This window comes from Thunnus thynnus, chromosome 8 (genome assembly GCF_963924715.1).
Source record: "Thunnus thynnus chromosome 8, fThuThy2.1, whole genome shotgun sequence".
NCBI lineage: Eukaryota > Metazoa > Chordata > Actinopteri > Scombriformes > Scombridae > Thunnus > Thunnus thynnus.
This window is the reverse complement of record NC_089524.1, coordinates 27,998,188-28,023,620: the sequence shown is the minus strand read 5'-3', so window position 1 is coordinate 28,023,620 and position 25,433 is coordinate 27,998,188. Positions and strand designations below refer to the sequence as shown.

General features: G+C 38.7%; 2 protein-coding genes across 3 annotated transcripts in view; one reads left to right on the top strand and one right to left on the bottom strand.

The window, feature by feature from the left end:
• The window catches only part of gabrb3 (gamma-aminobutyric acid type A receptor subunit beta3), a 55,399-nt gene extending 38,832 nt beyond the window's left edge, over positions 1-16,567 (bottom strand). Inside the window, exons 1-2 of the mRNA XM_067597749.1 lie at positions 16,491-16,567; positions 11,469-12,562 (exon numbers count right to left, since the gene is read on the bottom strand). Coding sequence (XP_067453850.1) covers positions 11,469-11,638 — 170 coding nt within the window. The 5' untranslated portion in view covers positions 11,639-12,562; positions 16,491-16,567. The remainder of the gene's footprint in view (positions 1-11,468; positions 12,563-16,490) is intronic.
• gabra5 (gamma-aminobutyric acid type A receptor subunit alpha5) overlaps positions 1-19,616 on the top strand; it is a 28,414-nt gene extending 8,798 nt beyond the window's left edge. For both annotated transcript variants that reach the window (XM_067597752.1, XM_067597753.1), the window contains exons 6-10: positions 511-593; positions 10,098-10,241; positions 14,426-14,578; positions 14,742-14,953; positions 16,323-19,616. In XM_067597752.1, the coding sequence (XP_067453853.1) occupies positions 511-593; positions 10,098-10,241; positions 14,426-14,578; positions 14,742-14,953; positions 16,323-16,613 (883 nt within the window). In that variant the 3' untranslated portion in view covers positions 16,614-19,616. The remainder of the gene's footprint in view (positions 1-510; positions 594-10,097; positions 10,242-14,425; positions 14,579-14,741; positions 14,954-16,322) is intronic.
• The last annotated feature ends 5,817 nt before the right edge of the window (positions 19,617-25,433 follow it).

Sequence of the window (25,433 nt, the reverse complement as noted above, 5' to 3'; positions counted from 1 at the left end):
TGGTTCCCTCTTGCCTGTGTGGACAGCTGCTGTTAATACATTAGACCTACTAAAGGACTTCTTTTGTGTTATGTTTTGTTTCCAATAAAGCAAATGGTGCTTTATTTCATGCTGCAGGCAGGTGGCAGCCTGACCCCACAAAATATGTCTTAATTGATTTCACAAATAATTCTCAAGCTCACTTTTACACACATCAGTGCATCACTCTTTCTAGATGAGTATCATCATGGGTCCCTCTGGTGGTTTAGTTTGTTATTGCTCTGTGGTTAGAAAATTACATTTTACTTCAGCTGTCAACTATCTGAGACACACTAATGAAGACAGAATATTATTTTCATTGGTTAATGACTCCATACAAAATCACACACAACCCAAATGAAACAAATTATTTATAATAAGCAGATATGTTAATTTGTGAAAATGGTGATCATAACGATAATGAAGATGATGATGCCTCATCTCACACGGTCATTTATTTTCTGACTTTAGATGCTTGCCTTCTTCTTTCAGACTGACTATATCGGCAGAATGTCCCATGCAACTGGAGGATTTCCCAATGGATGCCCATGCTTGCCCCCTTAAGTTTGGAAGCTGTGAGTAAACACGCCGCTAAGCAAATTCACACAGTGAGTAACAGCATTAAATGATGCAGGAAAAGGTACAGTGTAAATGTGTCATGTCTGTCACTTAGACATCAGTGACACTTGAGCACTAAAAGTGGCAAACCTTTCTTAAAACACAAAAGTTTACCAGTCAGAAAAGTAGCATGTCGTTTTGACATGGCACCAGTTTCAGAGGCTTTATCCATGCAGGGGATGCAGGGCTGGATGTACCTGAGTGTGTTTGACAGCCTCTGTCCCTCAGGTGCAGAGCTATTGTTGTGGTGGTGCAGGAGATAGCCATGTAGACACTGACACACTGCTCCTTATTAAGCCATTAATCAACATGTCAGGGCTGCTGTGCTGCATCCTTCACTGCCTCAGCTACTTAAAACAGATACACACACAGTGGAAGCGGCTAGGAGCACACACACACACACACACACACGCACACACACCAAACCTACATTTACCACCAAGGTAACCTTTAAAAATCCAATTCTTCACCTATATGTGCACAGATAACCACACTTGTGGCTCCTGCCCAGCCTTACCCCATGGCTTCTAAGCTAGTTAGATTACCTCACACAGCTCCAATGGTACAAAAATATCTGGGGAGCTCCTGTCACGTAAGCTTAAGATTAGCATTTAAGGTCTTCCCTGCAGCTGACGTATAGAGGGTTATCTTGGGGCTCAACCTACATCCATGGACTCAACGCTCCATGGGCTCAGAGGCAGAGCTACAGTATGCTGCATGTTCGGTGTCATGACATTTAACCGCCCCCACACCTGCTTTGGTCACCTCAGTTTGAGCAACTAACTGGGACTACATCGGATTGTGTAACTGATACCAAGCTATCTGTTGTCAATTAACTCATCAGCCAGCACAGAAAAACCACATCTGCTTCAATTGATTATGCGGTAGTTTAAATACCTAGGTTGTTGAGTTATTTCAATTCAATTCAGTTTAATGCAGCACAACATTATTTGTCCCTAAAAATAATCAAAGGCTGTAATAAGCTTGAAAACTATATGTAGAATTGGTAATAAATAATTAAAAAATTTAATTTAAATATCAAAAAAACACAAAGTAATCAAACTGTACAAAAACACTGATATGCTGGAGTTTTAGAGCTTTGATAAGTTGGGTAAGAGTACTATCATTACAACAGAGGTGACATAGAGAACTGCACAATATTCAACAAAAACTAACTAATGAAGTACTTTGTTGACCATTGAATCATTTTTAAAACCTGGTGTGATTGTAGAAAATACAGTCCATGTGAGGTTCTAAGCTGTAAAAGTTACGGTGGTGCAGTATATCCTGTTTGCTCCGACTCCATTAACCCTAGCTAATCCTTTGACCTAATGGACAGCACTCACCCATGAGCTCAAGGCTTTCAAAGCTACAGTAGACCTGTTCCTTTGCTGTTGTGTTAATCACCTCTCATGGACTGAACTCTACTATCAGTCTTGTTCTACCTCATGTTAGTGTAGCTAAAGCTCTAAACTGTCTGTAGCATTATACTGTATATAGTGATTGTGTCTTTGACACAGTTTAATGGAATTAAATAAAGCATACAACAGTGCTTAAGAGTGTGAAATAAACTGCTATATGACAAATGTTATTTTTTGCACAAAGGTGTCCAGCTAGCCACATAGCTAGGTCTGAGAAATGTTCTTGTGCAGTTGTTTTTTTCACTGATTTACATTTAATTTCTGACAGTAGCTCGTTGGGTTGTAAATGACAAAAAAGGCACACATGATTAAGTGTTACTATGTTAATGTTGTCACTTGCTCCCATTTAATGTCCCTGAAACTATCCACTATGATTGTCTCTCTGCCCTATCCACCTGCACACCTATTTACTTTCTTGCCGAGATATGAAGCCACAGCCAGGAGACAATAGCTTAGTTTAGGATAAAGACTGGAAACAGTTAGTCTGGTGCTGTCCAAAGGTAAAAAAAAAAAACCCCAAAAAACCAAACTATAACAGCACCTTTAAACGCAATAATTAACATGTTATATCTTGTTTGTTTAGTACAAAAACCAAAGTGTAAAAAACAGAAGTTATGGTTTTGTAGGGAGTAATGTACAGGATTATTTCTTCTCATGCTAGGTAGCTTCCAGTTTTTATGCGAAGATAAGCTAAGCTAAAATAAATGTCTCCTGAATGTAGCTTCATACTTTTAGACATGAGAGTGATATAAATCTTCACATGAAACTCTCAGCAGAGTATTTTTAAAAATGTTGAACTATTCCTATAAACTCACTAGCAATACTGATGAGGTCTGAAGAAGAAAATGACAGCAGGAAGAGAAACTAGACAGCACACAGTAAGACTGTAGAAAACAGTAAGAAAAGAGATAGAAAAGGTAAAGAGTTGTTGAATTTGGTAACAGTTAAAACCACATTCATAATTTGTTTGCTTATCATAACTATACTCTTATAGAATTTAAAACTGGTCTTCGTAAAATATATACTTTGATATTTAAGCAGAATCACAAATAAATTCTCTCTGTTTTAATAATATATTGATTGGAATTTAAAATACACTTACTACCAAATGTGTCTTATTTCTTCTGTGTATTGACAGATACTTAGGCAGTTGCAAATTTACATTTTATTTATTTATTATTCACAATTTATTTCTGTTACTGTAAAAACAGCTTAAACATCTCACAAGGTGGTCCTCTGTAGCCTATTGATTTATTTGTAGGACTGGTAAGCCTTTCTATGGCTGCTCTGACCTTAATTATATTTGGGTCATACATCATATTAAATGCTAATTTAGATGTTGTGTTCCTGCAAGTCTCTCATTCATAGCTGGAAATAATAGCTTGCATCTCACAAATGAATAGCAGAAGCCTTCCTCATGCACCTGCAAATGACCTGAAATGCAAATATAGAGCAAAATGAGACAGAGAATTGTCTCATTGTCAGACAGTCTGTTGACTCAAGTCTAATAGCTCCCTTTTTATTTTAGATCACATTCTGCGGCTTTCTTAGATTTTTATGAGCCCACACATCTTTGCACTTAATGATGGACAGAAAAGGAAGGCGGGAGTGTAAGACATATATCATTATTTCCAACAGCTGGTGCAGAGGCAGGTTTAACTATTCACTAAGATGTCCTTTGAAATAGCCTGTGGGGGAATGGAGGGAATTACCAAAAGGGCACACAGCATGAGAAAGACTTGATATAAGGCAGGGAGCTGGAAAAAAGCTGTGTGTCTGCAGATTCACAAGTACCCACAATCACTTTGGCTTGTAAACCAATGTGCACTGACTGCCAGTAAACAAAGGATCCAATATTTTGACCAATTCGATGCGTTCATCATTCAAACTTACTGTATATGTATAGATATTATTGCTGTATTTACTGTATTACTTAAACATATGATTGACATCTTTACAGTTCTGTCCTTCTTTCATTTCACTTCAGGATCATTTGTAATGATCAATATTCTAACAATACTCTTCTAATGTGTCAGTCATCACAAGCATTCCTGTCAACTAAAGGTCACAATGACGGTAGACTTCTTTATATTAGAATCATAGTAAATAACCACAACTGCTGAGGACTGTGAGTCCTTTAGGGACTGTCCCTAAGTGTCTATGACAACATCATAGGAAACAGCATATGATATTTCCAGTGTACAGTTTACTTGCAAAGAATCACTATATCAAGTAGATCACAGCATTATGTAAAGTCACTCAATACTTCTTGGAGCAGGTGGTGGGCTCATGCTTGCGAACACATAAGGGCCATGCGTGAGGCTTGAGACAGGAAGTGTGTATTCAGGCATTATTTGGGAAATATATGGATGGACAGTGAAGAAGTGCAGGATTGGTTTAAAAGTTTTGTAAAATTGCAAAGCTTGCTACTGTGATTAGCTCCTCCAACAGATAATTGTCATACATCAAACTTTAAGAATTTCTGAGTTATTAAATGAATGCAGCCAAAAGGACAGACCCAAATCTCTGTTTGGCATCTTTGATCAGCTAAATGGCAGAAATATCTCAACAAAAACTCAAACTTAAACTTAAACTCAAAAAGTGCTACTCCATATTGAAAATGGTTTACAGTGTGTGGCTGGATGGATGAATGTGTGAAAATAAGTAAAAAAGATTAAAACAGCCCGCTGGGCTGAAAGCATTGGAACTTCAGACTTAAACATGTCATGTTGTCAAGATACTAAACCTACATACATAACCCAAATATAACCTGGGGGTGTAAATGATATAAAACCAGCTTGTTTCATTCCTTGTTCTGCAAACACTTGCAGACACATGCACTCACAGCATTACTGAGGCAGGATATGAATCAGATATACTGGTATTTATTTTAATGTTTATTTAGATAGCCAGTGGCCCACCAGAGCAAAGTGAATCCATAATACGTATTCTTTAACTCTACTTTTTTATTTTAACAACATTTAAAGTTTGATATACCAACATATGGGGCAGAGAACATGAGGTCTTGCGTGGTATCAATAAACATCAGAGACAGGTCGACAGGTAAAGTTCATTACAAAGTGATTTCATCATTGATGTCTAATATAAGAGAGAGAAAAAAATAAAAATACTAAAAATAAAAAATAAATCATAATCAGTGTCTGTTTCCTGTGAGTAACAGTCCCATTTCCTTCAGTATTTTTCTGAGTTATCTTTTCCATGGAGCGTAGACAATGGACAGTTCCTATGATAAGGTCACAGTAGGGGGATTTCTCCAAAACTAGCATCTGGTGACAGTTTTTTTTACATGCAACCAAGAAAATCTTCAGGAGTTAGACATCACCTTTACATAAGGCTTCAGGGGTAATTCTAAGAGAGAAAAATGACAAGTCAACGTTAAGGCCCAGGGTCCTAGATACTCAAAGTCCCAGATTTTCCCAAAAAGGTTGAATACATGGACACAACCAAAATATGTGGGCATGGTCCACTTCCATTGATCCACACTCTCTCCAGCAAAAATGCTAGGTCTTAGTTAACTTGGATTTCTGCTTTGGTGTTAAAAAGAACTGAATCAAGCTCTTCCATCCAAAAAAATCACTCCAGGTCAGTGAGTTAGTGGTGGAACACTGAGTTTTCCAGGTATGTAACCACACCTCAGGTATTTCCACCCTCACATCTTTTTCTCAGAACTGTCTTACATAATCAGTTGAGTTTTTGTTCACTGAGGTGATAGTCTTGTATACTTTGCCTATAACCTCTTTGTTACTGTCACTCTTATAAGCATCTATGAAAATCTGAATCATTTTTGAGAAAATTTAAGGGTTGGGGCCTCTGATCTCTGATCTCCTTCAGAAAAATAATGGCGGACTTGTAAAAACCTATAAAAATCCTGTCTATTGAGTTCAAATGACTGGCATAGGATCTTGAAGCTATCAAGTTCCCTGTTTGATATAATTCTACAGAGAGCAGTAATGCCATGTTGGGTCCATTGTCTGTACCTGCAATGTGACAATGCTGGTGTGAAGTGTGAATTGTAGGCTGGCCAACTTAGTACTTTTACCTCTCTATAAAGCTGGAATAATTTATCCACCCCTAGCCACATCTTAATAGAAAGACAGACACATTGATTCTGTAATTGAAATATGTCTTTCACCCTGTCGAGGCAACCCAGAACCGACTGCACTGGTATAACCACAAAGGAAAATTCTGTCTTTCCATTTAGTTTCATAGGTTGAATTACACCAAAGTACTAGTGATCTTAACTGAGCAGATAAATAATAATCCCTCAAGCACAGTAGTGCCATACCTCCCCCCTCCCTCGACAGCTGCAGGGTTGAGTATTTTACTCAAGGTCTCTTTTTGTTCCATATAAATCTAGAAATGTGTTTATCCCATTCTCTAAACTGTTTGAAAGGGACCTCTACTGGCAGAGCTGTGAATAGATACAATCACTTGGGAAGAATATTCATCTTGATTGATCTTACTCTGCTGCCTATATCAAGGGGGAGCAAGGCCCACCTGTCCATATCATTATATATTTTTTCGTTAATCTGATTATAATTTATGGCATACAGGCAGGACATATCTTTTGGTAAGTAGACCCCAAGGTACTGAATATATGCCAGTTAAAATTATACTTACTTGCCAGTTCTTGGGCAGGGGTGTAGTTAAATGTCAAGGCCTGTGTTTTGTGAATATTAAGTACTCCCATACATCTTTAAGATATTCATCAGCAAAGCTACACCTGAACCTCGCTTTTGTAGTGTCACCAATAAAGCATCTGCATACAGGCAGACTTTGTGTTCTTCTCCCACTATAGTTATACCCTCCAAACCTCTTTCCCGTCTAACAGTTTGGGCCAGAGGTTCAATAAAGAACATCATGGTTTTAATATGATATGTAAGAGAACAAGCAGACCATGGACTCAACTAGAGAATTTTTTACAGAATCATCAAGCCCTAACATTGACCTTACAAAATAATTTCATCTAAAATAATGTCAAAAATGGAAATTAGCTGTATTCTTATGGAAAAAAAGACATCAGTTTTCATAGATGTTGAGAGAAATATCCAACCTCATTCAACAATCTAGTCTGTAAATGTAACTGTTACTGTTCCTGTTACTGTATCAGCATGTCTGTTTCATGTAAGAAATTTCAATGTGATTCCCATTGTTAAGTAAAACCTGATTTACTCAGAGTAACAAAATATTCTAGTTTAACCTTACTGTTGATTTTGATAAAGCTGATTATAACACTTCAACTAATAAACATACAGGTAGAGATCCAGCTAGAATCACTCACTAATGACTGCTGTCATATTGTCCTCAGCACAGTAAAACTGTGGAGTACCTCAAGGATTCATTTTGGGCCCGGTTTCAGTCTCTGTCCGCAATGTATTCCCATTTGGTCCCATAATTCACATGCAAAGGTTTTCATTGCCGAGGGTACACAGCTGCTGATGAAAGCTGCTGATACAAACAACCTTGATCCAATAAAAGACTTCCATATAATAAACAGTGGGCATTTCCTTCAACTTAATGATAAAAAACAAGGGTGGTGTTGCCTACAAGATGCTGCTCCTCTTAAAAGAGTCTTCTTAGATGTTAAGCATCTACTGGTATATAACTCCAACTCTTTAATTACACTGGCTTACTTTGATTTTAGGATTTCACAACATTCTTGTAAACCAATGAAAAAAATAATTTAGCTTTTACCTCAGACCTGAGATAAAGCTCTCTTGAGTGAAGACCATTATGAAGTCATTATGATATTAAGGATTTTAGTTATCTCTTATTTAATTTCACACAATCTGAAGGTGAAGTATATTTATGAACAAAATAATGTTGAGGGTGTGCTTATGTAACGCAGTTCTACAAAGACTGGTTTGAGACAATGCTTAGTGTCTTTGAGACGATAATCCACAGACTAGTTGACTGGGGTCAATCTAAATTGCTGTGAAGTCTTCTAACACCACAGTTGCTGGATTAATGCAATACTGTTAGATTGGACACTGCACTGTAGTACGATTGAGAGAGAGAGAGAGAGAGAGAGAGAGAGAGAGAGAGAGAAGATACACACACAGATTTAGTGCATCTACAGTAAGGGTGGGTTTAAAACTACAGTATGAGCAAGTGAGAGTGTTTTTGCATTTTGCAGGGCACGCTTGTTCTCTAAATGGACTTGTGAATGAAAGACAAGTGTGTTTGAAATACATCAGCCGATAAAAGAGGCTTTCTATCATCTACATTTCATACTCACAGTAACTTTAAAGCTAAATGGACAAACCCTGTAAGCAAACCTACAGCAGAATCCTTCAAGGCAATCTGTCAAACTGTGTCAACACTCACACTTGACATCATACTATTAGTAACATCTGTGTATTGTGATACTCTCATAACTGATTACATCAACATCAGAGCCAAACACGAGCTCTTAACAGTGACACCAAGTTAATCTCTGTGTAATAAAGCAAAGTGGGTGAAAGGTCAAGTGTTGTATCACAGCCACGCCATATTTCTTAGCTAGTAGCGTCTGAGAAGCCGAAGAATAGAGTGACAGCACCATGTAAACAATTTACGATCAACGGGCAGATCCTGCTACTGCTGGACAATATTTGATGAAGCATTCTGCAAGGTATTTTGGAGGTCTAAGACACCAGTTCCTGCTCTAAATTCTATATGGACACAGCAGCAAAACAGTTCTTAAAGGATAATGCTGGCATTATCTTTATCTTTTATCACCAAACCCCCTACAGAGACCAAACCCAGCAATATATGTATCCTACTAACAAGTAAAAAATTCATAAAGATTGGATGACATATTCCTTCATTGCAATCAAAATGGATGGTGTAGTTCAGAGGAATAAAGTGGCCTGTTAGGTTTTTAAAAAGGAAAGGTTGGTAAAATAAATGAACAATGTGCAGCTTAACAGTGTGTGCATGTAAGGATTTCTGTGTTGTCAGAGTTCAGGGAGAGAAGAAAAAACTGAAATGACTTGAAACATGTCTCTTGTGTAATAGCATTCATGTAACATTTAATTTATCAAACTCATCTTTACTTGAGGAAAAGTAAAAACAAAAGCTCATAGAGAACGTGAGTATAATGCACTGAATATGCACTGAGGGTGGAGGGCTGACGGGGCATTTTTAGTTTCAGCCACTGTGTAAAGGCTTGCGTGTATGCACCTGCTTTTAGGAGCCTGTTTGAAATCAAGAAATGATCCAGTGGTTTTGCTTTGATCCACCACATAAAGTTACATTACTTTAATAACATTCAGCCAGCAAATGCTCTTGTCCAAAGAGCCTCAGAATTTTTCCCTACACACATCATGAACGATTTACAGTTCTGTGACTTCCTCAAAAGCACTTTGACATGAAGTAGTAGGGTGGAGGAATCAAACCACCAACCTGAAAATTAACAGCAGGCCCTCTCTACCACCTGAGCCACTGCTGCTCTTATATCCCATATCTGTAAATTTTTCGAGAATAGTTAAGGAAAGTGCTTTATTTATATTATAATATTTATCATGAATGGTACATTTCATTATAGGTGGCACTTGATGTACTAATTAGTAATCCACTGATCCAGATCAGTATCTGAATGACCTGATGAAACAGATCAGGTACTATCGGTAAGACGTGCAACATAGTGTAGTGCAACCCTCTAGAAGAATTTAAAAACAAGGTCCACTATTTTGACAGTGGCATATTGTCAAAAGCTGAGTGCTGAGAATGTTGATGTTTGTGAATCTCCAATTATATTTTTACACTAGCGTCTGTAACACACTAGTGTATAAAGTATGATATGAACTTCTTTGTTATGTTTTCTCTTTGTTTGGCTTTAAATCAGTTGAGTCCATAGAGATTAATGCAGCCGTATTGACCTGCAGGTCTGTGGGGTACCTCCTGATATCACAAGCAAAACAGTTGAATTTAAAATTTAAACAAAGTCATATTTGTAACAGAGTGCTTATTGTAAAAATTGAATTTCTTGATGATGCAAAAATAAAGTTTGTATGTCTTCCTGTCTTGTGTTCTTAGATGCGTATCCAGTCTCGGAGGTGGTCTACACATGGACTCAGGGAGCGGCCAAGTCAGTGGTGGTGGCAGAGGAAGGCTCGCGGCTCAATCAGTATCACCTGATAGGTCAGACGGCAGGGACAGAGGACATTTACACCAGCCGAGGTAAAGTGAAGCGAGAGTAAACTTCACCCCCTATCAGGGACAACGAGGCCTCGGATTACAGATGACCTCTTTCACAGTATTACACACAATCATCTACATCTTAGCCGGAATTCATGTAGCTCCGTCCCCTCCATTTTCTTTTATCACTCAGTTATTTCCTCCCTTACAACACCAGTCATACAGTAGCTTCAGGCGGGAGCAGGGACTTTAAGCTCCGGCTTCAACCCTATTATTCAGCTCTGCGTTATTACAGTGTGTGCCATCCAAAGATGTTGTGAGAAGAAAATGTTTTCAAATCAAGCTGGATAGAGACAATGAATGAATCACAAGGATTTGAGAATGCCTCCCACACATAGCCAGCTGTCTCTGGGGCTGCCAAGAGAAGAGAGAGGGGGTGGGGGGGGGGGCAAAAAAAAAAAATCACTTATCCGTGGTCTGAGCCACTGGGTCTGTAGGGTTAATCCGTATGCAGGCCCATCAGTTGTGCTTTTACTGAGTGACGTCACAGCTCAGCGATTGGCTGCGGCGGCAGTGACACGTGGGGGGTCCGAGTGGCATCTGCTTAATTCTGTTATGTAAAGAAGTATGATAATACATTTCTGCTGCTTGTCGGTAGTAAGTTTATTACAGGGGAGGCGTTCCTATATCTGTAATGTATACAGAGATAGTTGCTTTATCCTGTATCTGCCGGGGGATGTTGGTGTTTACACTGGATAATGTAAGAGAACTAAACATTCACCACTAAGTATGCCACGGTGCTTTTTAAGCGCAGGAGAAAATCCTGCCGTGCTGCTAGTGGAAGACCCTGCCATCAAGCTGCCCCCCCCCCCCAACGGAAACGCTCAACAAGTTCAGGTTAACAGACAAGTTGCTATATTTTTCTGTGCGTGACTCTCTCCCCACCCTGCACTGCTTAGACCAGTTTATGAAGGAAGACTCACAGAGCCCACATGGCCTTAATTAGCGCTGCTAATCTGAGGTACAAGCCCTCTTTAACAAGCCAAGAATAGCTCAGCAAATGGTAACACTGTGCTGAGATGACCTTTGACCTCACAGGTTAAGCCGAAGAGGATGAAAATATAGACCCAGGAATTGAATGGAGATGATCGGCAAACCTTTGTCATTTCATTACATTACACACACATCAGCGCTTTCAGATCACAATCTGAAAGCGGCAAAGCTCAACAGATGGTTTAACTCTACAAGTGCGTATTGAACTGTACTCACCAGTTGACCAACATAGCTGCGTTGTTCTCTGCTATGAATGGCAGTTCCCCACAGACGCTCCAAAAACCAAACAGTAAAATCCACCACAACCGCATTTTCACTCCACGGAGATTTCCATCAACTTCCAAGCCCAAGAGGCAGTCAGATCTGAGTGGGGTTCGCCCAGTCATGCCACCACAGAGCAGGGCTGCTGGCTAGTAGTCCTCGGAGCGAAGGCAACACTGGTGCCCTTTTCATTAAGGACATGATGCTTGTTGCTGCATCGCACAAACCATCCAAACTTTCCTCCAGTCCCTCTCTCAACCCCCCTCTACCTCAGTCATCTGTGCACCTGCTTGTAATCACCGCTGATCCAGGTCTGTTTTAGTGTTCTAGCTCAGGCAAGGATGTATGTCCCCAATCAAGTGTGGCCTGGCCTGACAGAATGGGATGGACTGTCTGTTGCCCTGAGACACACACACACACACACACACACACACACATACACACTCACACACATAGAAAGAGAGATAGAGACAGAGGGAGAGCGAGAGAGAGAGCGAGAGAGATATACAGGATGCAGATTGTGACAAGGGATTAGTGAGACAGAAAAATCCGATTTTGCCAGGAGAAAGCAGCAGTCATCTGTGGATTTTCTATAGTTTATCAGACTCCATGGCTCGACAGGATTTTTGAGAAAAAAAAAATCCTTCAAATGCAATCTTCAGTTGGTTAACAGGATATGATGATTTCCCCACCAACCTGTTTTTCAATAATTTTGCTCATGGTTTCACATTTGGAGGAGTAGTCTGTCCTGGAGGTTGTAAAGTTTATTTAATCACAGTTACAGCCTCAAAGGATGGCACAACACTCACAGATTGAAGGAAATGAAAACAACGCAGCACAAAGCATAGATTTTTAATGACAGCAAGAACAAGTCATGTTATTTAAAAAAAAAAATAAAGATTTTAAGAATGGTCTCAGAGAGCAATCCCCCTCCTAAACATTTTAAGATGAGAAATGATAACAAATTAAATGAACACAAACACTAACAAAGTTACCTTTGTCATCAACATGCACCACCAGTGTTCCTCTTTGGGATGAACAGTCGCAATCTAAAATGAGAAAAAGCAGGAGACAAACTCACACATCTGACATTATTCACAGTCTGTTATATAGTCCAAATGAAACTAGAGAGGGTTGTAAACCATACAGGTGGATTTATAGTGATAGTATGAGTAAAACATTATTCTTGATGACAAAAAATAGAGATGCACCAGTAAGGAATGTTTTTTAGTGAGTTTATTACCTCATCAAATAAAATCTCTTGTTGTTTTCAGCAGAGTTTGTTGGCTTTTTAATTTGTAATTTGTTAAATGTGCAGTTTTGGCTACTGAGGAGGACTTAAGTCCAGTTGAAAGCTATTTATGTTGCACTAGTGTCATAGTACTTTTTTTTTTTCTTGTTTTCTTGTAATTACCCATCTAGCTTAGTTAAAGCTGCACAAATCAATATTTGCATGAATCAATAGTATTTATATTTAGTCATCAAATGACTACAGTATGTTTCATATGAAAGGGTTTAGTCATAGTGATGAACCAACCAAGAATTATCACCTGACTCTGCAGTTCCCCTCAGCTCTAGGAGCATTTTAGCATCTTTCAGCTAATTGTTTTGGTTTCACAGCCCTCAACTTTACTGTTTTGCTTCAGTCTCACCATCCTCTTCAGCATTGTTTCCAGACGCAGCAGGTAGGTGTTTCAGTCAGTTTTCAGAGAGTTTTCAGCTTTGATAACAATACCTGCCCAGACCCAAACAGCAGACAAAGTTACCGACTAGCTGGTAAAGAGAGAGGAGCATCTGGCTGATCCAAATATTTCCCTCAGCAGTCAGTCAAAATTTTAAGAGACCTTAAAGCAAAATTAATTTAATACATTCATCAGGCTAAAGACATGACTCTAATGTTGCTCCATGTTTGCTGGGTGTGTACTGTAAATAGGCAATAGGTTTGCCAACACATAAGAACCTTATAAGGTGATAGTACATCAATGTTGTGTTTACAACAGCTGTTCCGCCTTCATGTGGTCAGAAAAAAAAGTGAGTGCATGTAATTAATTGCTTGTTAGCCCAAGGTCAACAGGTATTGTGACTCTGTGAGGTGGATATGATGGCTGTATAGGTGTCATCACAGTTGCTAAACAGAAAGGTTAATTCAGTTTGGGATTTATCATGTTAATGGTCACATAAGGTCTGTGTGTAGGAGGGGACTTCAGATCAGAGACAGTGAGTTCAGGACCAGACTGATCATATTGATGTTTGATAGGGTTTCATGAAAGAACTGGGCAAAACAAAAGGTATCACTAGGTGCTTATAATGGATTCATTTTGTTGTGACAATATTGTTTCCAAATGAAACTGCATTTCAAATAGACACTTTCCCTAAATATCTCTATGCCTGCAACTACAACAATTATTTTCGCTATCAATTTAACTGCCCGTTATTTTCTCGATTGTCTAGTCTATAAAATGTTTTAAAAAAACTGAAACAAAGCCCATCACAACTTCTCAGAACCCACTGTGACGTCTTAAATTAGCTTGATATTCAGTTTACTTCAAATATGAAAAATAAAGTCATCAAATCCTCTCATTTGAGAGGATGAAATCAGACAATGTTTGGCATTTTTGCTTGAAAAATAACTGAAATGATTAATCGATTATCAAAATATTTGATTATTTAATTTTCTGCTGATCAACTAATCAATTAATTGACTAATCATTGCAGCTCTAGGCTTGTGTACTAAGTACTGTAAGCTGTTATACTGCTACTTCTTACATACTTTTCTGGGTAATTTTGTGTCAAATCATACACTCAACCACCTTCTGTTATATGTGTCATTCCTTCTCCTTCAGTGTTTCTGTATGTTGTTTTTCTCAACATACCATATAACACCTCCTCTTCTGCTATGCTGTTTTCCACAGGTCAATACACCGTGATGATGGCTCACTTTTATCTGAAGAGGAAGATCGGCTACTTTGTCATCCAGACCTACATGCCTTGCTTCATGACTGTAATCCTGTCCCAGGTTTCATTTTGGCTCAACCGGGAGTCTGTGCCAGCACGAACTGTCTTTGGTGAGTTTGGAAACCACAGACACATGAGCCCGTAGTATAACTTTGGAAATGCCCCATGATTGAAGTGACAGTTGAAATTAAATTTTTAAAGAGCCATTACTGCTTGCATAAAAAGAATATTATGTCTGGTTAGTAAAACTGACTCAGTTTTCTCCACCACCAGGTGTGACCACAGTCCTGACCATGACCACTCTCAGCATTAGCGCTCGAAACTCACTGCCTAAAGTTGCTTACGCTACTGCCATGGACTGGTTCATTGCAGTGTGCTATGCCTTTGTCTTCTCTGCCCTCATTGAATTCGCTACAGTTAACTACTTCACCAAGAGGAGCTGGGCCTGGGATGGAAAAAAGGCAATGGAGGCCCAACAACCCAAGGTAAGTGTGTGTATGTTCTTGTTGTTATCACATTGTGAGGACCAAACCTGGTAGTTGTGGGGAATGAAAAGCTTGTTCCCACAAGTTTAACAATTTATTTTGGGGCTACGACTTTTTTTTATGGTTAAGTACTGGAGGATAGAGAATGAATACATTCCCAACAATAGTAGCTGGTTTGCTGTATTTTTCACCTTTGTATGGAGGGGGTGACTGATGCGTTTCTATTTGGCAGTCAAGTATTGTCCATAGGTTGGTAGCAGTGGGTAGCAGAAGAAGGATAAAGCATTTGCAAGGTATTGATAAGTGCAATATTTGCTGCCACTTATACCCTTAAAGGGAAACTTTGGGATTTTTCAACTTAGACCATATTCTCCCATCTTTTTGTGTCTAAAAACTTGTGACTAATGGGGTCAACAATTTTTGAAATTGGTCCAGTATTGAGCAAGAGCACTGCAACCGGCAGCCGTGAAATAGGCTGTAATGTAATCCTTTGGGGCAATTGCGCCCTGTCAATGTACGTCCACTAAAAGTGCTTGTTTTTGACACTGACAGAGTGAGATTGTTATTAAGTGTCTGACAACATTATAGAAAGGACCCTACAGAGAAATAAAACTTTTTTCTTTACCTTTTGCTTGACCCGGTCTGTTTGTTATTGTGTCTAACCAAGTCTTGCTCAAGAAGAAGTATTACTCTGAAATCTTGTGAGAGTTGAGTTGTTGCAGGAAGACAACGATGGAGACATGAGTGAGAGTTGGAGAGAGGAGTGCCAGGAAGAGTTTGTTGTATTGGAGTACAGGAAGCGTAGCTTAGTGTTATCTAAAAGATTTTCAAGTCATGGCTGAATATTTAGCTGATGATTCAGTTGCCTTCCTGCAACTACTCAACTCTCCAAAGATTTCAGAACAAGACTTTTCCTTGAGCGAGACTTGGTTAGACACAACAACAATATATTGTAATGTAACTAGTTAACGTCACTGTGGCTTCAGATAATACTGCTATGTCAGTAGTAGACGTCCCCAGTAGACTCCACTTTCCCTCCCTCCTTTCTACTCTGTTCTTCTTTTCTTCTCCATGTTACTTTGTTTTTTGTATAATAGTGGTAGTGTGGGAAGTAAAGGAAGGAGGAGGTGTGAAAAAAAGTCCATGTCACACATAATAATAAAGTAAGAGATGAATTAGGCAAAACGTTCAAAAGCAGTGGATCAATAATTCACATTCTGGTTTGCTAACACCATGACCCTGTGCCATTTCTTTTTTCTCTTTTGTAGATGTTGTGTAAGTGTTTACGTATTTTATTAAATACCTGTTTTATTATGCATGTGCAGGACCTTTTGTATTCAGAAGTTTGTGTATTCCTTTTTCCCCACAGAAGAAGGACCCTCTGGCTCTTTCTAAAAAGCCAAACAACACCTGTTCAGCTGGTGTGAATTACACAACCAACATTACGAAGGACGCCTCCATCTCTACCATTTCAAATAGCACGGCTGTTCAGCTCAAGCCCTCTGAAACCAAGGCCCCAGATCCCAAAAAGACTTACAACAGCGTGAGCAAGATTGACAAGATGTCCAGGATAGTGTTCCCAGTGCTGTTTGGGACCTTCAACCTGGTGTACTGGGCCACATATCTGAATAGGGAACCAGTAATCAAAGGAGCTGTGTAAGCTCCACGATGAGGGTGATTCATCCTCCTGACAACCACTTCAGGATTTGATAACTGGAACGCAATCAAAAACAATGCCAAGCACTTAGTCCTTGTATCACAGATGTGTTTTTTTAGGTCATTGATTACATTGCATGTGTGTTGCTTCAGGAAAATGTTGCCATGTTTGCCTTGAGTTTGTACATGTATGATATGTGACTTTTCCTCAAAAGGCAGTTTAATTTGTCTCATTTTAGAACTCCAGTCACTCATTAGTTTCTGCCAAATTAAATCATTTTAGCATTTGGCATTTATATTTTCTCCTTGAGTCTACAGTAGGTGGTGTACAGCAAGGCCAAATGCTATGCAAAACATTTTTACTGTGTTATTACTCAAAACCGGCTTTTATCTTTGTAACTCTTACTTTGTACAAATGGGCTGGAGGTCCAGATATGCGAGGCTGGGCCCAGGCACATGGAACTTTGCTTCCTTGTTAAAAGCAGATGAATAGCCATGCTAAATGTGATGCCTTCAGAGTGTGATAACTCATTATGAATGCACTGAAATCTCTTGCAATTACTATTTTCAGAGACCAGTTTTACAACTTTCATTGAACAGTTGACTTTTTTTTTCAGTTTTGCTACTTTTGTCTCAATTTAGAATGGCCAGTTTTCCATAAATATTGTTTTTCTGTTTATGTAAAGGTTAAACGGGGACAGATTTCAAGCTAAAGTGATAGTGGCAGCTTCTGTTTCCAGGTTACCATGTTGAAAATCCTGTATGTAAGTATGTATGTATGTATGTATGTATGGTCATAGTTTAAGAAACATGTATATATGCCCTGCTTTTAGACAAGCACCACTAAGCCAGTAAGGTTAGCTTCTATGTTATGCATATACAGCAACACAGTGTTACTCTAGTCTAGTGCTTCATTGACTGGATATTGGGAAATGAACAGAATAGCTTGAGCTTTAGCAATTTTGACAGAATATATGATGCTTTTTTTAACATTTTGTTATTTAGATAAGTTTGTCGTTTCAATAAGCTTTGATGACAACTTGCAAAAGTTCTTGATAAACATTTGGATGCTTGGAGCAGGATCACTTTTTGTCATGATTTAAAGTAACTGCTGTAGTTAAGAGACTGACTTGAGCTTATCAAGTTATCAGGCTTATCAAAGAGGCAAAAAGTCACAATGACCAGGTTATTGCATTTTGACCATTAGCATTTTTAAATCATGTTGCATTTGCAGTTTTTAGGGTTTCAAAATGTGAGATGAATTATTAAAATTAATTTCTCATTAAAAACCTGAGTGTTATCTTAAAGGAATAGTTCATTTGGGAAATACACTTATCTGCTTTGTTGCTGAGACTCAGCTAGATGAGAAGAGCTGTACCACTCGAGTCTGTACGCTAAACACGAAGCTACAACAAGGGGAACGTTAGCTTAGGTAGCCTAAAGTAAAGATGGGAAACTAGCTGCACGTAAAGATATCTGCCAGCCAGCAACTCTAAAGCTCACTTTCAAACATGATGTATGTTGTTTACTTATTCTGTACAGTCTTTTGACTTCCTGGGCTGTGTCCGAAATCACTCCCTACTGTAGATCCTTAGTGCAATACATTTTATGTGTGCCTTTTTTTCTTTGGTAATTTCTTTAATGTCTGAATTATGAGTGTGTAAATTTATGCAGCACATAAACCTGCCTAAAAACCACAACTTTTTAAAATTCTTCGGCTTTTGTACAGATTACTGTAAAAAATAGTCACACTAAACTAGGCTAAGCTAAGCTAAGCTAAGCTAACTGTCCTCTGGCTGTAGCTTCATACTTAGCGTACAAGTACAAGAGTGGTATTGATCTTATCATTTAACTCTCAGCAAGAAAATGAATAAGTGTATTTCCCCAAAAGTAGAATTTTTAATTCAATGTAAAAATCCCAAATTATAGCACTAAGGTCACTATAAGACCACATAAAGCCAAGCTTTTTACTCGATACCCACTGCGAAGGCTGCATGCACTATTACAGTAGGTTTGCAGTCTTAACAGTTCTCTCAAACTGAAAATGACATTTTTAGCCTCTTGTCTCTTTGGCTGAAGGATGAGTTTAAATATGAACGTGATCTATCCATGTGACTTTATGCCTTCTGTGTGGCCTGTCACTATTTAATACATTAATGGAGCACACCAGTTGTATTGTATTGTAACATTTAAGTGCATTTTAGGTACAGGCTGTTCTTTAAATGCAAATATCTGAAGCAATAAATAATGCTCATATAAATAATGACTTCTGTTTATGGTACTATGTGATCATTTATGTCTTTTTATGTAATCCAGATGAGTTATTGTTAAATTGATTTTTTTGGATATGTATATATTCATGTATTATACATATTTATGTATATTATGGCTATATTCTGATTAATTTTAGCATCGCCCTTCCCTCTTTGGAAGCAGTGCACTCTCACTACGTTATGTTTTTTTGTTTTTTTATTTATATATTTATTTATTTTTATTATATTTATCTTTTATTTTTATTTAATATTAAATTTCAATAACCAATGTCTGGGCCACTATTTCCTTTTTTCTTAATTGTTATGCATATCTGATTCCAAATAAAGCTTCACTGACTCCATCTGTCTGCTGTTAATGATCAAAAAGCTCAGTGATAATGAAACGTGAAAAGCCTTTATCAGCGTCAGTCATGGCATGACATTTATGACATGGAGTGTCATGTTATAGCTGTCAGGTCACCGTTGACACTGATCGGGGATTTTCATATTCCATCACTTTTCTCTCCTGTGAGATTCCAGATAAATACACAGAGAAAGATACCATATTATACTACATGAGTCTACTGTACATATTAAGATACATTTATGCTGTGGACGTGATAAAACGCTGGCTTAATCTTGCTTGATGGAACAACGGTCCACACGTGCTGTTTCTCCTTTGATTATACACATGCACATCCAGATCATGCAGCCTCTACAGTTGGTGGACTGCTAAATCCATCTTGGGGGTCTCTGTGGCGGTAACATCTGGCTCACATCTGTTTGTCAAGGATTTAGCTCCATTTAAGTTGCTTTTTCCATTCAGCATGCCCATACTCTGCACCAAATTAAGCTGTCACTGATGGCACCAAATGACATCAATCATAGTATATAGCTTGAGAAGCAAAGATGGGCTACAGTATATGCTGCTGAAGCATCATGAATCTATGAAAACTCTTGGTGCTGACCTTTATAAACACATTTATACGTGACAACCTGATCAAGCCAAGGAAAAAGAGAAAGTTCAGTTATTATTTGCTGTAAGTTATCAAAAATAAAAGTAGCTAAATCAGATAACACATATAGATGTTATATATATTGAATGAATTGCTTTTCTTTATAAAACTGAGTTCTAATGTTTGTCTTTAAAGCCACTGTGTGTAAAATGTTTATCTGATTACATCTCTCAAATTATTGTAATGCAGTAAGTTCTTGAAAATTGGTGCAGTTTGTGTTGTTTTTTTTTTTTAACACAAACACTGATAGTCACCAAGGTCAGAAATGCTCAATTAGCAGCTTTAATAATTGTAGCGTTTTTTTTGACTCAACTCATCCATCCAGCCATCCATTTCCCACCGCTTATCTTGGACTGGGTTGCGGTGGTATTGGACTGAGTAAGGTACCTTAGACATCCTTCGCCCTGGCAATGCCCTCCAGCTCCTCCTGAGGGATCCCAAGGCGTTCCCAGGCTAAAAGAGATATGTAATCCCTCCAGCATGTTCCGGATCTGCCCCGGGGTCTCCTACTAGTTGGACGTGCCTGGAACACCTCCAGAGGGAGGCGTCCAGGAGGCATCCTAACCAGGTGCCCAAACCACCTTAGCTGGCTTTCGATGCAAAGGAGCAGCTCTAGTCTCCCCGGATGTCTGAGCTCCTCACCCAATCTCTAAGGCTGAGCCCAGACACTCTCTGGAGGAAACTCATTTTGGCTGCTAGCATCTGCGATCTCATTCTTTCAGTCACTACCCAAAGCTCGTTACCATAGGTTAGGGTTGGGACGTTGACTGGTCAATTGGAAGAAGAAAAGATGAAAATACCCTTTGCACAGCAGTGCCTCTCTCCTAGGTGCCAGCTGATGCAGGGCAAGTTACAGAAAGTCACAAAAGTATTCCAGTGAATCCTGGTGTGTGCTGGGATACTTTTTTGACTCTCTGTAAATTGAGAGCTTTGCCTTCTGGCTCAGCTCTTTCTTCAGCACAACAGTCCAGTATAATGCCCGCCTTACTGCTGATGCTGCACCAATTCACCTGTTAACCTCACGCTCCATCTTAGCCTCACTCATGAACAGGACCCCGAGATACTTGAACTCCTCCACTTGGGGCATCATCTCACTCCCAACCCAGAGGGAGCAGTCCACCTTTTTTCGGCAGAGCACCATGGCCTCAGATTTGGGGGTTCTGACTCTCATCTGACCACTTCACATTCGGCTGCAAACCATCCTAGTGCCTGCTGGACGTCAAAGTGTGTTGAAGCCAACAGAACCACATCATCTGCAAAAAGCACAGACGCAATCCTGAGGTCCCCAAACCAGACATTCTCCTCCCCCAGCTGCGCCTTGAGATTCTGTCAATGAAAATCACAAACAGAATCGGTGACAAGGGACAACCCTGGCAGAGCCCAGCACCCATTGAGAATGAGTCTGCCGAGAATGTGGACACAGCTCTCACTGCAGTTATATAACACCTGAATGACTCTGGTACTCCACACTCCCACAGCACCGCCCACAAGGTGCCCCAAAAGACAACTCAATGAAACGGAATTCGACCCTCTAGAAAGCTGCTGCACTATTTATTTGTGAAAAAGCACATTATGGTGTTACAGTAGTGTGGTGTTTTTTCAACAAATAACAGTAGAGGTTTAATCAACCTCAATTTTTACAGAATGGGATTGCCCGGACATACCTTTATGCTGTAAGGCAACTCCTTTCAGAATCTGCATGATGAAAAAGCTTCATTGGTATGGTGGCCCTAAAAGCTCAATGCACTACAACTTAAGAAAACACATGCAAAAAGACAAGACACAAGCAAATGGAGGAAACATCTTCATCAATTTGACAACATATGCACAGCATTCAGAAAAGAAATCAGCAAAGTGAGAAAATACAAACAAATACAGAATCGCTGCAAGTTGAACAGAACACAACCAGAATGAAAAAACAACAGAAATTTAGTGCAGGATCTGCTTTTGTACTTGGTTCTTTTTTCTGTTTTTTGCAGCACGTTTGTGTATTAGGCCATGTTATCAATGTCATAGCATGAAACAATTAATGAGGGCTTCCCAAGGGGACAGGAACGAAAGAAAGAAACACACCACAAACAGATATTAATAAGGTGTGTAAATGCTGTGGTTCAGGTGATGCAGGCCCGGTGGATGAACTGGTAAGGTGTTCAGAGTTAAAACCTTGTATATATGCAGCTCTTATATAAGGTTCTTTTCATTATGGGTCCTATCTATGAAATGTCTGAAAAACTGCTTAGTCAGTAAAGATGTAAGGACATTCATTGTACCTGATGTTCAGACACATACAACAGCTACTTTATCACTATACAAAATATCTGTAGCCCATGCGTGTACCTCACTGCTCACTCATGCAATACGATTGATTTCTGGATTGCTGAGCAAGCACTCTCACTATTACTAGAGATACAAGTGTGAATCTACAGAGGGTCTCTCCTCTGCAATGGCACAAAGGACTGTAACATTGTAAAATGTAAATTGGGAACACTGTATCAGTTTTTGTATTTAACTGACCATATCTTTCCCTGAAATATATTGTGTCTCAGCCACTGCACTGCATCAAAATACAAGAATCAAACTGTTGATTAAAGCTCCATATTGATTTTAGGGAGACACAGTGTTTTGAGTGGTAAATTTCACTAATCGTCATATCACATATTCCTCCTGGTGTCGTGTGCAAAGAAGGTGTAAATAATGTGCTATTACAGATATATTTAACAAAGAATTATAAAAATACTAAATGACAGCAAGCATCATAAAGGGGGTTATAAACAAGAAAAGGCATTACACAAAAACAAGACTCTCTTGGGGTTATGTGATGTTTTCTGTTTGGAGATGCCAAGGTGTCTTTTTAACGCAGTATTTTACACAATTTTTCATATTCTCAGATTATCTGTGTGACCTTTAATCTAATCAACCCTTCTCAATCAATGCATACTGTGTTACTATAAATTAATGATTAAAATGTGCACTATGTAGATATGTAATAGTTCATAAAGATGCCCTATGAAATGTCAGCAGAAAACAAAGTATTTTTTCAATTGTTTTGGCTCAATTTTCAGTTTAACTTTGCTAAACTCTTGACACAAAATGTTATACTTCTGATTTTGGACTCAAAATCTCACATAGCACACAAAATGAAAACATCTCAGATATCAGATTAGATAATTCATCACACAGTTTATCAGCGCATCACATCAACATTGTTTGTGTTTATCATTGATTTTTAATCATTGTTGTATTTTTGAATAAAATTGGTGATTATCAAATATTGCTGTCAAACAGTCACTACAGTAATTCTCATCATACCGATGTTTGCATGGGTCATTTTTCAAGATAAATGTGCAGTTTATGCAGAAAACTAGAGTCTGATTTTACAGTACACAAGACAAAATGATGATTGTGATTGTAGTTCACTGCATCTGTTTAATTTTTCTGTTTTTATTCAAGACATTAAACCTTAATGAAATTACTTAAATTATTTACATCACTTGTAAGTTTACAGTAATCATCTGCTGTAAAATACAGTACTCTACGGTACAGTAATACTGTAACGCCAGAATGCACCAGAAAGCTCCACTATAGCCATATGTGACATGTACTGTATGACAGTACTAGTGGAGTAAGTAGCAATGATGTCTGTATTCTGAAGACTGGCCATGTGATTCAGTGTTTTGAGCTTGACATGTAAACACTACATTTAGAATTTAGAAAGACAGTTTGACTCCTAAAAGAAAGTCTGTTGTAAAAACTGAGACAAAACAATCATATCATAAAACACTGTATGTGCTTACAGTATCTTTTTAAAAAGATGAAGGATGAGACCATGTGGCTGTTATGGGAGTGTCACTGTTCTCTGTCCCCTTCTGCATTATAATGAACAATAATACCCTAAAATAAATCATTTTTGAACCTACATGAGTGCAAAGATTTTAGATTTTTTCATGTCTTTTGCGTGTGGTGACATATGTTTCTTTTCCTTTTGGCACACATATAAATATATTGGCATAATACTGGCATGCAAAGATGCACAAACAACACAAAAATACCTGAATTATTCTGTATTATTATAATTTTACAGTGCTTAGTGTGCTTAATGCATTCATAGTGAAACATAGTTAGAATGCATCCATTTGGTAAAGTAAGAATAAATGTGTCAAACATACTGGGACAGAAAGCATTATATCATCTATTATAATGATTTTGCTGAATTATGCTAGTTTTCCATTCTGCTCTGATAAGAATTAATATGCACAACATTTCAACTCATTTTAAATAAGTGGGACTGATTATACTAAAAGTTAGGGTAATGGCACAGAAAAAAAGGCGATTAGTTTCTCTAATATAGAACAAAATAATCTGAAAAAGTTCAACCACATTCTGAGTCCATTATGCCGAATGATTTAGGTAATAATAAAAAATGAAAATGTTCTTAATCACCCCCTATGGGTCAGTTGAGACCAGTTAACCAAGTAGTAAGGTCCGAGTTGATTCATGTGGATGACGTGTGTATGAACATCTCCAGCTGCTCTGGTTCCCTCCCTCCGTGGAGCAGGAACTGTTCACCGTGACGCCACTGCTCCGTCTCTAATGTCTGCATTTCTCTTTTCAACCACCAGAGGATGACAGCAGCCAGCTACAACAGCAGCACTGCAGACAGGATCGATGTCAGAGGGTCACACTGTCTGTTAAACTGCATATAGTTTATTGAGCCCATTGCCTGCAGCCCTGTACTGTACAGCCATGCAAGTCTCTTAAAGCAGCTGTAACTGTGCCCTCAGAGTGCAAAGCAATAAGCACAGAGAGTCAATGAGAAGAGACTATTTCATATTTCGTGTTCAGTGTTTGGGGGTTTATTGCTATTTTTCTGATAGTTTTCAAAAACCTCTGTGGCCTTTTTCATTGTTCTACTGTTTGTGTAAAGACATAATTCACATAATTCGGCACCATCAGAACAAAATAAAACTACACTTGTGAGACACTGTGGGATTAGAGTGTCATGAGGGGATTATTTACCTCAGCAGTTAATTTCTACCCTTCAAGAATCTGTGTCAGTGTGAGAACACAAGGGGCCGACAGAGGGAGAAATTGCTGTTGTCCTTTTTGCTCTTGGTGCACAAGTGTTCCACTAAAGCTGAGCCAGTGTTTCCCCAGAGTTGTCCATTTATTTTAAATGATAGCCAAGAAGAGCCAAACAGCAGTCACATTATTCTCTGAAGAAAACCTCTGAATGACCCTTTATGGAGGCTGCTGAGAGGGGCTGCTTCATCTTGCCATTCAGACTTAGACTTACTGTGTTTCAGCACAATCTTTATTTCTCTCTGGAGCATGTCTCTGAAAATAGTGCAACTTTTATTTAAAGGGGCACTCAACCGATTAAATTCAGTTTTTGTGTGAAAATAGCTGTATAATGTCATCTGTGTGGACTGGAGGTGTGAGCTTTGAAAAAGTGGGTATTTAGGAAGCAGGGAGGGTCTAATGATGGGCGATATTGCATTGTGGGAAATAGGATCCAGGGGTTTTGGAGCTTGACCCATACTAAAAGTCAGAATATCT